Source organism: Aspergillus melleus, assembly GCF_016097325.1.
Source record: "Aspergillus melleus strain CBS 546.65 chromosome Unknown contig7, whole genome shotgun sequence".
Classification (NCBI taxonomy): Eukaryota; Fungi; Ascomycota; class Eurotiomycetes; order Eurotiales; family Aspergillaceae; genus Aspergillus; species Aspergillus melleus.
The window spans coordinates 2,884,106-2,900,439 of record NW_025763376.1 but is presented as its reverse complement, the minus strand read 5'-3'; the positions used below and the strand labels follow the sequence as shown (position 1 = coordinate 2,900,439).

Below are 16,334 nucleotides of genomic sequence, written 5' to 3'. Positions count from 1 at the left end.
TCAAGGCCCTACGAGGGATCTTCGAAAATCCTCTCATTCGCGCTCTACGGTAGAGGCCATCGTTCAGTTAAGATTTTGTCGCAGGTACTTGAAAGGTATGCCCTTTGCGGAGGACGCAGCGACCAAAAACGCCTTCTGTAATGTTATTGCCATTGTATACTTCAAAGTATTTATTGCCAGAAGTAAAAGGGATACAAGAGACTGTAGAGAGAATTGACTGGGCTCCATACATTCACTGAAATTGGGAAATTTAGGTACCCCCACCCAACCCCACTAATTACCTAGATGGGCTTATAGCTCTACCGTATGACCGACATGAGAATAGCTGCCAATTTCACCTTGAAAAGAAAATATCTGGTTCCTCCTTACTCTGTGGTTCCTTCGTTGGCCTCTGATTTCAAGCCAGCTGTTAGCCTGATGATTCAAATGGCCAGACTTTTGGTGCTGTCTTCTCTATTCCGGCCACCAATCTGGCAGGGGAAAGACTTCAAAGAATGCCTGCATTACATCTAGTTGTTTGCAGCTTGCACATAATCACAGCACTGTAAGTGCCCCTATTCATTCAATTCTGCATAATTTCTCAGGCATCTACCGACGTAGAAGGGGATCCAGGTACCGCTGACGTAATGCCTCCGTCTGTCAATCCGAAAAGAGAGCTCCCATCATCTCCTTTTTCCTTTCTCCCTCGATCGCATTACAGCACAGATCAAGCAAAGGTTACAGCCTCACCTCCCTCCTCTGGTCTGCTGGCTCTTATAGGCAGCATCCAACTACCCGCGCAATGAGCGAAAGGCCCATGCCCTTGATGATGCGCAAGTTGCGCGCACAAGAGGCCTGCGCATCTGACCATTCTGCTGAGAACGACAAGTCTCCAGAACCCTTCCGACGGGCATATTGCTTCTTTTACGGGACGCTCATGGACCCGGATACGCTCTCTCGAGTCCTTAAATTGCCAAAGACACAAACCCCTCCCGTCATGCGTCGTGCGAGAGTCGTAGGTTACGAAGTCAAGCTTTGGGGCCCCTACCCTGCCCTTCGTGACAAGCCACTCAATCCAGTAAACGGCATGGCTTATGAAGTCTTGTCGCAGACACAGTTTGATCAGCTCGCAGCCTATGAGACGGGAAAATACTGCTCAAGCCTTTGTTTTATCGATCTTCTGAATGATGACGACACCGTCAGAGAGACAATAGCAGGGTTCACTTTCTTATGGAACGGAGAACAAGACGAATTACGGGAAGGTACATTCGATCTGAAAGAATGGAAGAAGGAAAAACAATTGCGAGATTTGTATCAATCATTGGGATGAGGGGAGACCAGAAATTTTACTATGACTAGCTCCTAATAGAATATTTTCTGCAACAATGGAAGTAGACTAATTGAACGACCTTTTATTTATCATTAATGCTGAGTATAATACTATTGCATGGAAATCCAACCAGAAAATAGAGCAAACAGCCTTCTAAATCTATCCATGCCAAACCCTGACGCCTTAATGTTCATGATTTCCCGGTGTTTCAGACACCAATCCGCCAAGCTCTTGAGTAACATATCATCGTCTCACTCGCGTGAGGTAGGTCATAACCAGCACCATTGTAAAGTTGAAGGCGATAAATCCGATGAAAATTCCAACGTTAGAATAGCGGCGAGCAAATTCATAGCCGTATTGCACGTACTGTCCGGTCAGCTTTCATGTTTGAAATTGGAAGGTTGAGAATTAACTTACATAGGATTGCCCGTCCTTATACCGACAGTATTGGCAGCCAATTGTGCTGTCGGGGTTCAGCAGGTAGCCTGTAGCTTCCTTCAAGAAGTTCGCCGCGTAATCTCCACACGTTGTACCGTTCGTGGGATTGAAGATAGACACCTCGGATGGCTGACATTGAATGGCAAGATCATGCAATGCGTTTGATGTGACGCCTTCACCCATGTAGAACAGCGGAGACAGTTTATAGTACCATTTCCATCCAGCTGGAGTGACAGACTTGGGCGAGAGAGTACCGGCAAAGGTGTTGCAGAACATAAAGAAGAATCCATTAGCAGCAAAGGCAGCCTCGAGATTTGGCATCAGAGATGCGCACAGCTGAGCCAAACTTGTGGCAAATATCGCGAATAGCTCGTACATGAGAAAGCTATATCCTGCGCGGATGGGCTCAGTGGAATAGCCCACAGGGTAGTACCACAGTAGCCAGTACACCATCGAGGTCACAAATGCATATGGCAGCTCAACCAGAATTGCCGAGAAGATAAATGTCAGCCAGTGGTACGTGAGGCTCTCTTTCTCCCGATGTACGAAGATGTCTCGCAGCGCGACGAATCGCGGCTGCACCTGCAGACCCAGTGGAGGCCCGACGATTAGGGACATGAAGGCTGAGAACACACGGTTATATGCACCGCGCTCCGACGCCGGAGATTGTAGATAGGTCATTGCGTTCATCAGACCGAGTCCCACGTTCAACCAGAGCTTTGAGGCGGCATAATCAGGTTCTCGCCAGTAGTATAGCCATGTCCGGTGGAGGACCACCCAGAGCTGCACATGGAACGGAGCCGCGTAGATCGAAGAGGTTGACTCGGGAGGACTCGAGCTCACAAGGGTTGCTTGCTTCTGGCGCCTTTCTTGGTAGAGGTCACTCTGTTGCCACAGCCCCATCCAGTCCAGGCTCACTTCCTTGCGGGCGCCTGCTCCGATGACGTCCAGGAAGTACTCGGCGGGGTTCTCGCCCTCAGCGCAAGGTCTTGCAAATTGCTCGAAATAGTCGACGGCAAGGCGACAGTCGGTTCCAAGAGGTCCATCGTACACTAGCCGACCGCCACGTCCCAACAGGTACAGCTCGTCAAAATAATTCATCAAACCGGCAGCCGGCTGGTGAATGGTGCACACAATCGCCTGACCCGAGTCTGCCAATCTCCTCAGAAGACGAATGATTGAGTATGCTGACTGTCCATCGAGGCCGGAAGTGGGCTCGTCCAGGAACAGAATCTCGGGCTTCGATGCCATTTCCACGCCAATACTAACCCGTTTGCGTTGTTCGAGGTTAAGTCCAGCACCAGGCACACCAATCAAGGCATCCGCAATAGAATCCATGTTCAGCCACTCAATAACCTGCTCGACATAGGCGTACTTCTCTTTCAACGACAGCTGTTGCGATTGTCGTAGTTGCGCGGTCATCTGCAGGGCTTCACGAACGCTCTGGGTTGGAAGGTGAATATCCTGTTGCTGTACATAGCCCATGCGCCCATTGAAAGACTTTGGCAAGAGTTGTCCATCAAGTTCCAAGGTTCCATTTAAGGCTCCTACCTTCGATCTCCCGGCGAGGGCGTTGAGAAGCGTAGTTTTTCCAGCTCCAGACACACCCATAAGAGCTTTCATCTGGCCACTCTGGGCAGATCCATCCAGACTGTCAAGCAGTCGTCGCTCGCCATCCTTGGTCTTAACATCGAGACTAAAATTTCTCCATGTGAGAGTGCCGTGATGCTCGTATGCATGACTGAGAGCTGGCTGCACAGTGCTAGACTGGGGTGCGATTTCTGGGGGAACATCGTCTTCCATCTCTCCGCTCTCTTTATCCGATCTGTTTTTGCTAGAGTGTTTGTCTCTAGATCCCATGCCTCGATAGAAGACAGTAGCGAGGCGACCAGCTGGCTGCTTGAGTCTCTCCATGCCAATTCTATGACCGTTAGCTCTGTACAGGCGTGCACGACTGTTCAAGCAATTGAAAGCATTCGACTCACCCGGACAATACAGCGAATACAATGAAAAAGGCAATATTAATGCCGACATTCCTCCACAAGTGCGACTGCTCAAAGCCATACTGAGCCTGCAGGTAGCTAATTCCCGACAGAAGGCGCTCTCCGGGCTGCGAGCCGATAATGGCGCAGACTTGGTTGCGAATACTGTCGTATCCGGGGCCGGTTGGCACCAAGTCATTTGGACTGCATTCATAGCTGAGGCTGCCAAACTCATTCACCATGACAGACTCGAATCCGTAGTACAAAGGCTACTAGTGTTAGCAATTCGTCACTCGCGTTAGGAAGGGTACTGGGTCGACTCACATTCAGGTATCGTAGCCAGCCTAGCCAAACTTGCATCTGAGGTGGCGGCACGTAAAGTCCGGTATACAGCACGTACATGTTGAAGAAGAGGCCCACAGGGAGTACAGCCCGGTTCATGTTGGATGAGAAAACAGCGACCGATCGGAAAAACATGGACAAGGCCAGATGTTCAACATACACGACCAGAAACCAAATGAAGAAGTTTTCTGGCGAGCGTTGGAAACCTGTCAGAAAGTACAAAGGGATATTGTAACAAATGGCTGCAATCTTCCAGACTACATCAGTCAAGACGAGTCCGAAGGCGTAGGCAATGGGTCGATACAGCTGGTATCGTTTGTGCTTTAGAATGAGCGGCCGCTGGGTAAAGGTGTTGCGAAACTCGCTCATAGATTGTAAGGCAGGAACAAGGACCGAGTAGAACAGAGCCGATGCGAAGATAAACAGAGATTGGGTTGATCGCTTTTGGTCCCGGAATAGCGTACCAAGCACCAAGCTCTGAAGGGTGATGCATGCTGCCTCGACCAACCATGAACTGTAGTCACTAGTGATGAGGCGCACCTGGCGAGTAGCACATTGCCATATTTGGTGATATAGTGGGAGGGCAAAGCGCTCTGAGATCGAGGGCCATAACACTGTAGGCCGAGACTTTGCTTCCTGAACGTGAGTCTGCAGCTGGTTGAAATATTGGCTCGAGCGAAATGCACTCTGGAGCTCATCTGGCGTTCTCGGAACCTGATATTGGCGACCTTCAACTGCACGCCGAGCCTCGGGGCTCGCTGACATCGAGTTCAAGTAGTCGGACATGGTCGTTGTAGGCGAGTATTCGAAGCCTAGGCCGACAAAGTACTCCTTGGCCTCCGCGGTGGTGCCGTAGAAGATCTGGCGGCCAGCGTTGATCACCACGACCTTGTCGAAATAAGGAATGATGGCGTCGCTACCCTGATAAACGCTCATTGCCGTTACGCATTGGCTCTGTTGAGTCCATTCGTGCATCATCTCCATGAATTCCAAAGCTGTCGAGGAATCAAGTCCGTTTGTGGGGTTGTCCAGACAGATAAGTCTGTGTATAGCCTGTCAGTCGAGTTTGCATCCTACGGTCGGAAAATAGATACATACCGTGCACATGTTGCTAACGCTTCTGCGAGTGATACTCGTCGCCTCTCGCCTCCACTGACTCCTCGGATGTATGCATCTCCCACCTTGGTGTTCATAACGTGGCTCAAACCAACAAGCTTAGCCAGTTGGGAGACCATTTCATCGACCTCTTGTCCAGACACGTCCGGGCCACAACGAGCTCTGATGGCAAATCGCAAGGTCTCCATTACCGTCAAGTTGGGGAAATGATCATCCGACTCGCCTTTTCCGTTTGTTAGATGTGCACGCATCCTCATAGTCTAAGTCGAGACTTACCGCAGAAGATTACATCCTGAGGCCGCTCAGAGATCGTCTCCATCATTGAATGACCGCCCAAAGTGAGCTCACCTTGGACATTCTTGTACTCATCCCACATTCCCGCTAGGGTCTTCAGAAACGTGGTGCATCCGCTGCCTGGCTTTCCAATTACCAGCACCATCTCTCCCGGGTTCATAGCCGCAGAGAAATCGCGGAGAATGGGCCGTGATGATTGACTGCCTAGCCTGTTTTGAATGGGACTCAGAATACCAAAGGCAGACTTGGCTGCTGACACCACTGTAGGTGCAGGCTGGGACTGTTCGTGAATTTCATGTCAGTTAGATGGTCAGATGGAAATGGTGGCCTTTACTTACACCCGTTCCGCTTCCTTCCACCGATACATGTTCCAATACCACACTGGTTGATTGTTGCTCGCCTTTATTTCTTAGCCCCAGAAATTGCTTAATACTGCAGGCCACTGGCTCAACAATTGCGGTGCTGGAAGAGCTGGAGAGTTGCTCCTGTGAAAGGCCTTTCTGGCACTCCATGGTTTCACGGGCCGCGTTCTGGATCGTTCTTCCAGAAGTGATCCTGTTGCAAGCTTTTGTTGAAGAGTGATCTCGTGTGCATGTTGACGATTTGAGGGTTCTCTCAGGATATATAAGCCCATCAATTACAAATGCGAGTACAGAACAGTGAAGAGAACTCCCTGATACAAGGAGCAGTCCGATCTTTTCCTCCCGAAAGACGCGGACTAAAAAGGCATGGCCGAATCGGGAATTACCAAATGCGGCTACGGAGTTTCTCGGAGTTCCACGGACTTCCCCTTTGGGCGCAACCCTAAGAGGCTTCTTGGCAGCGACTAAGAATGGCCCCTTATGACTAGTCAAAGGACATCCTGACAGGGCTTTAAATATAGCTGTATTTCATGCATTTCATATCTCTTCGCTTCAGACTTCAAGAACCATCTTCCAAGTACAGCACCAACTACTCATACCCCCCCAAACCACCCCTATCACTCACACAATGCCTCTCGAAACCGGTCTAAAGGGCGCCCATGTCCTCATTACAGGCAAGAAAAAGTCCCATCTCCTCTTTTCGCCATACTAACACTGTAACTAGGAGGAACCCGCGGAATGGGCCAATCCATGGTGCATGAATTCCTGAAGGAAGGCGCTAACGTGTCTTATTGCGCCCGCACCGTCACCAACACCGAGTACGATGAATTCCACCAGACTCTTCCTGCCGATAACTCCGCCCGCGCAGTTGGCACTGCTTTAAATGTGGCTTCTAAGGAAGCCATTGTTGACTGGGTGAATGCGTCCGCCGACCGACTAGGCCGAATTGACGTCGTCATTGCAAATGGTAACAACTCTTATGTCCCGCGCCATAGTAACCAAAACTAACCTACCAAACCAAGCCTCGCCCATGCACATGGAAGGCGAAACGCAACATTGGCACGAAAGCTTCGCCATCGACGTAATGGGATTCGTGGAATTAGTCAAGGCTGCTGAGCCGTATCTTGAAAAATCACCACAGGCGTCCATCATCGTCCAAAGCTCCTTCATGGGCCGCGAATTCTACCGCAGTCCCCCGGCCGCCTACGGCCCGTGCAAGGCCGCTCAACTACAACATGTACAGGAGCTTTCGCACGCTCTGGGGCCCAAGGGTATCCGTGTCAACGCCATCTCGCCCGGACCGGTCCTGTGCGAGGGCGGTCCGTGGGAGAAGTACTCCAAATTGATGCCTGAGTGGGTGGAGGAACAGCGCCAAAAGATCCCCTTGAAGCGTCTTGGTGGCCCCAAGGAGATCGCCAACGTTGCCGTGTTTCTGGCCAGTCCACTTGCCAGTTTTGTGACGGGAACTAATGTGCTGGCGGACGGTGGAATTCATGTTGGCACCCAGTTTTAGAACGTGGCTCGGATTGTTGTATGGTAATGATTTAATTGTTCCGTTTTCTTTGGGAGAATCGTATGCGCGAATCCACGTCCAAGAAAGTTCTATTCTAATGACCTGAACTATATCGAATTATCGAATCTGAATTAGTAGCGTTGTTGCAATTCTAGTTGCGAACAATTATGCGAACAAAGATTTGTAGGGCCAACATAGGGTTTTAGGTATCTAATGATATTTGCTGCTTCACTAACTGAAGATGAGCCATTCTTGCAGACTCAGCTCAGCATGAGCAGCTCACGGGATTCCCCCGGCATCTGCGTGCACCAAGTCTCCAAGACTTTATCACGCAGCGCGAATGGTCAACTAGAGTAATTACCGAGTCTCTATGTGTCTGTGCACAATATATCCCATTTCCTAATGTCAATAAGCACATACGACCACAGGGTGTGGAGAACAGGGCTTCCCGTCCGCTCAGCCGTACTTAAGCCACACGCCGGCCGGTTAGTAGTTGGGTGGGTGACCACCAGCGAATCCCGGCTGTTGTATGTTTTTTGTTCATTCTTTTTAGAATCAATGACCCCTATTAACAGATGGGATGATCGCGCTCGTGATTCTCAGCCCCTATAGGAGACAGGCGGACTTACGAAGGTGGCAGGCTTTTATACCATACGACTCCCTGGATAATCTAGAAAGACAATGTCTCTCAGAAAAGATTACGATATCGGAGCGAGCCGCGAGCATATAATAATAGTATATAGAAGCCTACTTTAACGATATATACTCCAAGACAATATAAAGCTAACTCCCTATAGATATTGGGATCCTCCAGGACTCTATCTATCTATATAATACCTACGGCTCGGATCTTATCCCCTCAATAGGCAAATTGAAAGGCGGAGAGAGTCACTAAACCGCTTCTTTAATTAACTGACGCTAATACGGGAGAATTGAATATAGTAATAAGAAAAAACCATAATGACGCCGGATAGTAAACGGGACCTTCTCCCGGGAAAGCCTTTTTATATCTAGACCCTTTTATATCCTATAGTACTATTCTTAGATAGAACCCTACCTAAATCAAAAACAATTTACGCTGTAAATAATACTCCTACCGCCTAACAGTGACCGATGAATCTGAGTGCTGTCACCTTCTCTGTGGAGTGCGATACTTAAAGAATCTTTGCTCTAGAAGGGGCGTGAATAACTGTTGGCGCCGTGTGCGGACATCCAGCACTCGTGATTCCGAAAGTCTGTGCAGCATTACGTCACAGACCCACCGGAACTCCAGGTGATCCTAGGGGAACCTTCTTGAAATGGACTTGCACTAAATGTTGAGATGCCAAAATTGACTACTTAATATCACCTGCTCAAGGCATTGCAATGGGGACGCTTCTTGTCTAGTGGTTGAATTGGGAAAGCCACCTCGAACTGTGTTATCCAGACACCATCAGTTTCCAGTGCGTATGTTTTAAAAGTGTGACCTTCTCCCAAATGATCATAAGGGTGCGGCCCATAGTATTTATACACAGTGGCACTACTAAAGATCACAAACCTACACGGAAACAACATGATTTAACTCAAGACAAAAGAAAAGAAGCGCAGACCCCAAGCCCAGCCCTACACTCTTATGCTAGCTCGGCAATGCCTCTATAACCAGTACGACTAACATGTAGCGCTCGTATCACAGTGATCTCGGGCTCAGCAGTAGACGTAGCGATAAAGAGATTCCAATTGCTCTTTCTCCACTTCCTACTCCTACTCCTCCTCCTCAAACCCATCCTCCAGCCCCTCGTCCTCAAACTCAGCCTCCTCTCCCAAGGCCTGTAGCCTCCTCTTAGGAACCCGATAGTTCACCGTAACATGGCAAGCATCACAGTTCCCGGTACCAAAGCTCCCCTTGTGGTGGGAGCAGGTATCGATAATATTCTTCGCAGTGTCATAGATTTTCTGACCACTGACGCGCTTGTCACCGGAGCCGTTGGTGGCGTAGATTACGTAGCAGTTGCCGACAGAGAACTGAGACTGATCTTTGTACGTGAGGCCCTTGTTGATGTTGTTGAGGGCTTTGTCGCAGTCCTTCGTATTGAGGTTTCTGCTGGAGCCCTTGCAGCTTTGAAGTAGGAACAGTAGTTATTAGTTAAGGGTTCGTGGGAATGGGAATGGGGTAGAGTAAGGTAAGGCGAGGTAGGGTGAATTACTTATTGTTGTAGGCAAGGCTGCCAGTAACAAGAAGGGCAAAGGTGACAAGGAAAGGAAGCTGCATTTTGAAGAGAGAACTGTGCTTTTTGTGCTTGTTGAGAGAATGAATTACTTGGAACCATCACTGGTCTTATATGGACATCCCTCTGCCCTGGACGTCTTGCGGGTCATACCACAGGTTACTTCTACCAGCAAGCGGGCAGGCTGCCAATTGGTCTAGTTGGCATCACCGGGGGCCAGAAGATATGATATGACAATAAACGATGGGCTGAAACTAGACTGCATTCCTACAGTTCGGCCGGCTATTTTGGCACTTTTTACGAGGTACTATACCCTATGTGGCAAATGCATAGTGCTTTCCTCGAGGGATCTACTTGGATTATTGGACTTTATCTCCATGTATCGTGTAGCGCTGACGGTGTCTGAATCGATATGTCTTGGAGATTAAAATCAAATTGGAAATAGCCCCATGGTATTTGGAATTGATCTCGTATGGCTGTTTAAATGAGGTGACCAAAAGCATCTCCATGCATTAGTCCGTGGGCGAAGGGCAGTCAGTCCATTCAATACAGCGCCGGGCACACCGCAGAGTGATCTACTTAAGAGAGCCAGCGCTCTCATGCATTCCCTTTTCGAAGCACAGCACACCTAACCGAACAATCCGTTCAAAATGCAGTTCACCACTCTTCTCAATCTTGCCCTCCTTGCCACCAGTGGCTTTGCCTACTCAAACAAGTAAGCCGATCTCCCAAACCCCCATTCCCAATGACCTGGCTAAGAGATATTGCGTACGAAGCTGTCAGGGCTCAAGCGTGGACGTCAAACTCAGCGATTGCAAAGCCGCTCTTGCCCGGATTGACAAGGGAAAGACCTACGTCGACCAAGCCCAGTTCTCGGTTCGAAACTGCTACATGATCTATGCGACTAATGGCTCCGGCCGCCACCCTATTAAGGGCCAATACATTTGGGACACGGCCAATTCGATCATAAACAGCTGTGGCAAGCACAAGGGAAGCTTCGGAACCAACAACAACTGCGACAAATGCCACGTTACCGTCAACTACAGAGCTTGATAGTTCATCTCGGGGGGGGGCAAGTATGAGGGGGGTTGAGGTCAATGCTGAGGAGAGGCTCGGAGTATCCGGATCCAAATTTACATACAGCCTTTCTTAGAATAGCCGCCATAAAGTTGAGTGCGATTTAATCGTCACAAAGCTCCTAGTCCTTCTAGACAAAGTTGTGATGATATGATATGAGACATGATTGCAGAGGGATGAAGATCCCTGTAATATTAGAGTAAAACCTTCACTATGTTAATGCTGAACTAGGGCCCTAAGAGGAAATCTGACTGTGCGGGCAGATGTAACCCTGCGTTGGAAGTGAAACAGCATTAACCCATTAAGGGGGCCAGTTCGCGACAAGCCTTTCCAAAAATGAGCATTGATGGACTGGCGGGGGTATCCAGCAGATGCCAAGATGTGCAGATGCCAGAAAATGTCAGTCCATTGCATAATCTTTCCATGCTTGCTATTGGCAGTTTCTTCCTTCCTTATATAGTTAGACTGGTTAGGACTAGTGTACTCAGGCTGACTGCAGTGCTAGAACATAATTGAGTTAGTACGTTCCAATTCCTGCACTAGGACTATATAAGAACATAATGTCGATTCTTGAGCCTTTTCAATTGGTTTAGAGCTCTACCCCCTATAGGTTTAGCGTGGGTATCTTCGAATAACTCAAATTATGCTTGTCATATCTCTGTTATCAAGATATCATCGTGTCGGGTTTGAGACCCATCCGAATGGTCCGATGCATTTCTCGGTCTGGTGGCTGTTTCCACTCCATATCCTCGCCTTTCCAGTGTCTGCACAGTGTACGGATTCAAAGGGTCTGTAGCGAGAGGGAATCTGTCACGGAGCCTGCTTTACCGGTAGATCACCCGCAGTTGAGATGGCGGGGGAGGCATGGAGATACAGAAACTTCTTGCTATTCCAAATTACGGTGCGCCAACATCCGATTGGCCGGTCTTTAGCGTCTGAGCATGCGGTTATAACAACGAGGAATATTAACCTGGTGCTGACTGCTGACTGCTGAACCCTCCACGAGGCTCGGCACCCCAGATAGGGAACCTGCCGTGGACGTTGTCATGATTTGGTGAAAATAGCGCTTCTTCGTGGACTGGGTCTCGTTCCTCAAGCTGGCCGGTGGTGGGTGGGCCTATACGGGGCTAGGAAGAGAATCCCCGATTCCCCATTCGGGCAATGTGTTGCTTATGGCATGAAAGGCAACATTTGGAACTAGGCTAGCTCTCCCTCAGGAAGAGTTCTTCGTTGGGAGATCTTCGACCTGCGTTTGTCCTTCCCACTTGCTCCTGGACCTGTACAATGTCTGGACATACTCTTCTTTCCGACCTCAATAATCCTGACATGAGATCTTCGCTCGACTCTCAAGACAGCTTTAAGTACTATAAACCTGAACCTCCGACAAGACGGTCTGTGCTTTTTAACTTTCTGCACCAAATTTACTCCCTCCCACGAAATCTCTCTAGAAGATACCGTGGTGGTAATTATTATTCGCCTTTGATTCCAACTTCAGTACCACCGCCTCGGCATTTTCGCCGCTTCCTCCTACGAACACCTTACTATGCCATTATTCTCCTGTCAATTATTCTGTTTCTCATCCTAGTCTCATCCGTGTTCTGTTCCTCGTACACAAATCTCCCATCACATTACGAGTCACTCCGTGATGCGGTGATTCACTCGGACTCACCAGGTCGGGGGAACCCCTACAGCGAGAGTATCTTCATTGCGGCGGCCCTGTATGATCCAAGTGGGGAGCTCGCACATGGACACTGGGGCTCGAGTATCCTCCAACTCATCCATCTCCTCGGCGAAGACAAAGTCTTCCTCAGCATCTACGAAAACGACAGCGGAGGTGCAGGCAAAGCGGCTCTCCAGACACTAGAGAAACAAGCCAAATGCAACAGCTCGATAGTATACGAAGATCATTTGGACCTTCAGCAACTTCCACAAGTCACGACTCCGTCAGGCGACGAGCGCGTTAAGCGAATTGTATACCTAGCCGAGGCTCGAAACCGAGCTCTCAAACCTCTAGATAAGCCCGCGACGAAGTTCGATAGAGTTCTATTCCTGAATGACGTGGCTTTTGATCCTCTCGATGCCTTGCAACTCTTGTTCTCCACGAACCTCGACCCGGAGAACGATTACAAACCCCGATACCGCGCTGCCTGCGCCGTGGACTTTATCAATCCCTTCAAGTTCTACGACACCTACGCCACGCGCGATCTAGAGGGCTACAGCATGGGCCTACCATTCTTTCCCTGGTTCACCAATTCTGGCAGCGGACAAAGCCGGAAAGACGTTCTTGCTGGGAAAGACGCCGTCCCTGTCCGCAGTTGCTGGGGCGGGATGGTCGCATTCGACGCCCAATTCTTCCAGCCCGGCGAGGCAGCTCCAGGGGTTGAAGTCGCAGGTCCGAGTCTTCCAGCTCGTTTCCGAGCCTTGCAAGATGTAGATTTATTCTGGGATGCGTCGGAGTGCTGCTTGATCCATGCGGATATTCAGACGCCGCCGCGTGATGCAGCCGAGATACCCGAAACGGGGATCTATATAAACCCCTTTGTGCGCACGGCGTATGCTCCACGCACCTTGTCATGGCTTTGGGTCACGCGGCGCTTTGAGAAGCTGTACTCGATCATCCATAATATTGGGAATCACCTTGTTGGGCTACCTTGGTCTAACCCGCGGCGAGAGGAGGTTTCTGGCCAGAGGGTGCAGGATACTGTTTATGTTTCTGGGAAGAAGGAGGTTGGGTCATTTCAGGATGTCGAGCGCATTTCGAGGCACGATGGGTTCTGTGGGCGACAGGGTTTGCAGATCATTGTTCCACGGGAAGGGGATAAGAAAGGTTGGAAGACTATACCCTTGCCGGCACGAGATTGAAGATAGGCTTGCTACAAGTGTATAGTCCGCATGTATGATAACATATTTACGATTTACTATGACCGTCAACCGACCTTTGCTCTTGCATTATTTTTCTCTGGCACTTTGTATCCGCGAGGTTCGATTGATTCAACAAGAGGAAGAAACCAGTATGCTGACCAAATACTGAAATCCACCCGAAAGCTCTATGGTATTGAAAGGCTCACATTGAGAACCCGTAAAGATCTCAATGTCTAATTCTGAGTAGAAACGACATGGTGGGTCATCGGACGAACCAGACTTCGGACTAATTGAACTTCGGACGAAAAACGCTTCCCGCTGGAGATCCGTATAAGTAGGAAAACGCCACTGGGTTTGGCTCGGACAAAAACGGATACTTCGCATGGGTTTTAAAAAGAGAATTAGAACGAATTTCTTGTTTTGCGGTGTGCTTTCTTAATTGACAACTCGGCAGGTACATAAACCTTCAACTTTTCCTCTCACATAACCTCACTCGTTCTCATCTTCCTGAAACTATTACTATAATCCTTTCAAAATGGTCGCGCAAACCGTTGGGGTTATCGGCGCCACCGGCAACGCAGGCCGTGCAGTGGTCAATGGGCTATTATCCTCACCCACAGATTTCGTACGCTTCCTATCATGTATCGGTACCCCAACCTCTCTAATCCATTTGACACCTATAGAATATCACTTCATTCACCCGAGAGTCTTCCATCGATAGCCGGGAAAATCAAACCCTCAAAGCGAGGGGTGTTCGTGTCGTCGGCTACAATCTAGATGGGCCACGTCAAAAACTTGTTAGCCAGCTGAAGGATATCGATACCCTCATCTCATGCATAGCCTGGGAGCATCTTGACTTGCAACTTCCATGGATCGAAGCAGCGAAGGAGGCCGGAGTGAACCGATTTGTTCCCTCAGAATGGGTGGGACCATGCCCTAAGGGTGTCCATTGGATCAAAGACCACGTATGTGTTTATTCGGTGCTATAAAGGTCATATTAACAGACAGCGGTTTGCAAAAAATTGAGATCCTCGGTGCAATTCAACGAGCACGTCTCCCATATACTATCATCGACGTCGGCTGCTGGTACTCCGTCTTTGTTCCTAAGGTCCCCTCCGGCAGGTCAGATATAGCTCACTCGCGCTATATCGATCACCGCATTGTAGAGGATGGAAATCAGGAGTTTGCCTTAACCGACTTGGCCGATATTGGCAAGTACGTTGCGCACATTGTGACGGATCCTAGGACCATCAACAAGCACGTGTTCGCATACACAGAAATGCACAGTATGAATGGAATCTGGGATACTATGGCCGGAGTCACGGGCGAAGAACCGGAGAAGAACTACGTAAGTTGACATTGAGATCCTTATTTCCGCGAAAGCAACTGATCCCCTTGCCCTCTAGGTAACTTTGGCAGAGATCAACGAGGTCATCAAGACTTGTCGAAAGAGGCTCGAGAATAGTCCCCACAAAATGATGCATCCGGATAATATTATGGATTGTGCCAATTACAACATGGGGGAATATCGCATATCTTGGTGTGTACGAGGAGATAACACGCCTGAATACGCAGAATATCTCGGGTATCTGGATTTCTGGAAGCTGTATCCAGAATTTCCGAAAGGCGCAAGTCTCGAGTCGTTCTTCCGGGGCATTGTTAGCGGAGAGGTCGGCTCAACCATGCACGATCCTGCCCAATAGCTTTGCTGTCTTCTTCTAAATTTTCCTGTCTGCGAATAACATTAGACTTCTTCACCCTTTCCCTCCTTTGTCGTATTATTCTCTGCCTCATTTTGGTTCTTGCTTCCTTTCTTATTGTTTATTGGCTTCAGGTTTATCTCATCCGGGCATTAGAATGACGCTTGATTCTTAAACAAAGGGGCTATCACTTGTCTTCGCAGACAATATATACCAGCATGCATAATTTATAAACTCATTTTTCTCATTCCGGAATAAACTTAAAGGGGAAAATCAAAGTAATTAAAGTAATTTCCTATTTCACACATCCAGCAAGCCATCTAAACCAGCTCTCACAAACCCCAAACTGCTGCCTCAGTAAAGCCTGGTGCACATTAATTCGATAGCATGCTGTATTTTTGGCAAGTCCGCTTGCCAGTTTTGTGGCGAAATTATTGACTTTGAGCATGTAGGACACAGATTAGATAGAGTATGGTTAGACATAAGCCAATCTGCGTGTATACAGAAGAAAGATGGTAGCGGAAAAATGAAAGTCTAAGAATGTGGTAGAATGTGGACTAATCTTCACCGGTTTTCGCGCCGCGCGCCCAACCACCCCAAAACATCCAAAGAACCCGCGATCCTTCAATACCAACTTCTATTCTCACTCTCGTTAAACAGTGATGGCTCCTTTATTCACATTACCTTTTAGATTCAACGAAATACAGTGTAAGCTCATAGACAGAGCCAGTAAACACACCAAACAAGTGTATTCACAAGCCCTGGAGTCATCACCGGACAACGACATCAAATCAGGCCAATAGCTCTGCGCCATGAAGCGCCGTACGGCGTGATGCCGTGTGTCGGTTAATGGCTGCTTATACGGGGTTGGCGTCCCTATGATTCGATAGTCTATAGGGTATGTTCCACATGGGACATTTCCAGGTAGTGCGCAGGACAGGGATCCTAGCTGGGTTGAGGTGAGCATGATGGGTGTGGGTTGACTTGGTTGCCTTGACTTGAGGTTTCACAGTGAGAGGTTACTCTAGTATCAGGTATGGGAAGTGAGGCGACTCTATCCAGGACAGATGGAAACCTACCGCAGTCCTTGAGTTCGCGGTCTAGCAGGATGCGCTGGGTTGTGAACAGCAATAGG

At 48.9% G+C, this 16,334-nt stretch overlaps 7 protein-coding genes across 7 annotated transcripts; 5 read left to right on the top strand and 2 right to left on the bottom strand.

Annotated features, from left to right (window-relative positions):
* Positions 1 to 781: 781 nt before the first annotated feature.
* On the top strand, positions 782 to 1,309 carry LDX57_011951 (gamma-glutamylcyclotransferase family protein; the record flags this gene model as incomplete). Its single annotated transcript, XM_046093685.1, has 1 exon — positions 782 to 1,309. The coding sequence occupies one exon, from the start codon at positions 782 to 784 to the stop codon at positions 1,307 to 1,309; it is 528 nt and encodes a 175-aa protein (XP_045949663.1).
* A 243-nt stretch (positions 1,310 to 1,552) lies between these two features.
* Positions 1,553 to 5,993, bottom strand: LDX57_011950 (uncharacterized protein; the record flags this gene model as incomplete). The annotated part of the gene is made up of 7 exons (XM_046093684.1): positions 1,553 to 1,675; positions 1,727 to 3,668; positions 3,733 to 3,998; positions 4,054 to 5,113; positions 5,170 to 5,410; positions 5,464 to 5,761; positions 5,820 to 5,993. 7 exons carry the CDS (start codon positions 5,991 to 5,993, stop codon positions 1,553 to 1,555), a joined length of 4,104 nt encoding a protein of 1,367 aa, XP_045949662.1.
* A 478-nt stretch (positions 5,994 to 6,471) lies between these two features.
* LDX57_011949 (SDR family NAD(P)-dependent oxidoreductase) lies at positions 6,472 to 7,356 on the top strand (the record flags this gene model as incomplete). Its single annotated transcript, XM_046093683.1, has 3 exons — positions 6,472 to 6,517; positions 6,568 to 6,810; positions 6,866 to 7,356. 3 exons carry the CDS (start codon positions 6,472 to 6,474, stop codon positions 7,354 to 7,356), a joined length of 780 nt encoding a protein of 259 aa, XP_045949661.1.
* A 1,740-nt stretch (positions 7,357 to 9,096) lies between these two features.
* On the bottom strand, positions 9,097 to 9,604 carry LDX57_011948 (uncharacterized protein; the record flags this gene model as incomplete). Its single annotated transcript, XM_046093682.1, has 2 exons — positions 9,097 to 9,451; positions 9,540 to 9,604. The coding sequence occupies 2 exons, from the start codon at positions 9,602 to 9,604 to the stop codon at positions 9,097 to 9,099; spliced, it is 420 nt and encodes a 139-aa protein (XP_045949660.1).
* Positions 9,605 to 10,210: 606 nt separating this feature from the next.
* LDX57_011947 (uncharacterized protein) lies at positions 10,211 to 10,613 on the top strand (the record flags this gene model as incomplete). The annotated part of the gene is made up of 2 exons (XM_046093681.1): positions 10,211 to 10,275; positions 10,337 to 10,613. The coding sequence occupies 2 exons, from the start codon at positions 10,211 to 10,213 to the stop codon at positions 10,611 to 10,613; spliced, it is 342 nt and encodes a 113-aa protein (XP_045949659.1).
* A 1,308-nt stretch (positions 10,614 to 11,921) lies between these two features.
* On the top strand, positions 11,922 to 13,499 carry LDX57_011946 (glycosyltransferase family 69 protein; the record flags this gene model as incomplete). Its single annotated transcript, XM_046093680.1, has 1 exon — positions 11,922 to 13,499. One exon carries the CDS (start codon positions 11,922 to 11,924, stop codon positions 13,497 to 13,499), a length of 1,578 nt encoding a protein of 525 aa, XP_045949658.1.
* A 535-nt stretch (positions 13,500 to 14,034) lies between these two features.
* Positions 14,035 to 15,202, top strand: LDX57_011945 (uncharacterized protein; the record flags this gene model as incomplete). Its single annotated transcript, XM_046093679.1, has 4 exons — positions 14,035 to 14,124; positions 14,183 to 14,422; positions 14,491 to 14,847; positions 14,906 to 15,202. The coding sequence occupies 4 exons, from the start codon at positions 14,035 to 14,037 to the stop codon at positions 15,200 to 15,202; spliced, it is 984 nt and encodes a 327-aa protein (XP_045949657.1).
* Between the last annotated feature and the right edge of the window lie 1,132 nt (positions 15,203 to 16,334).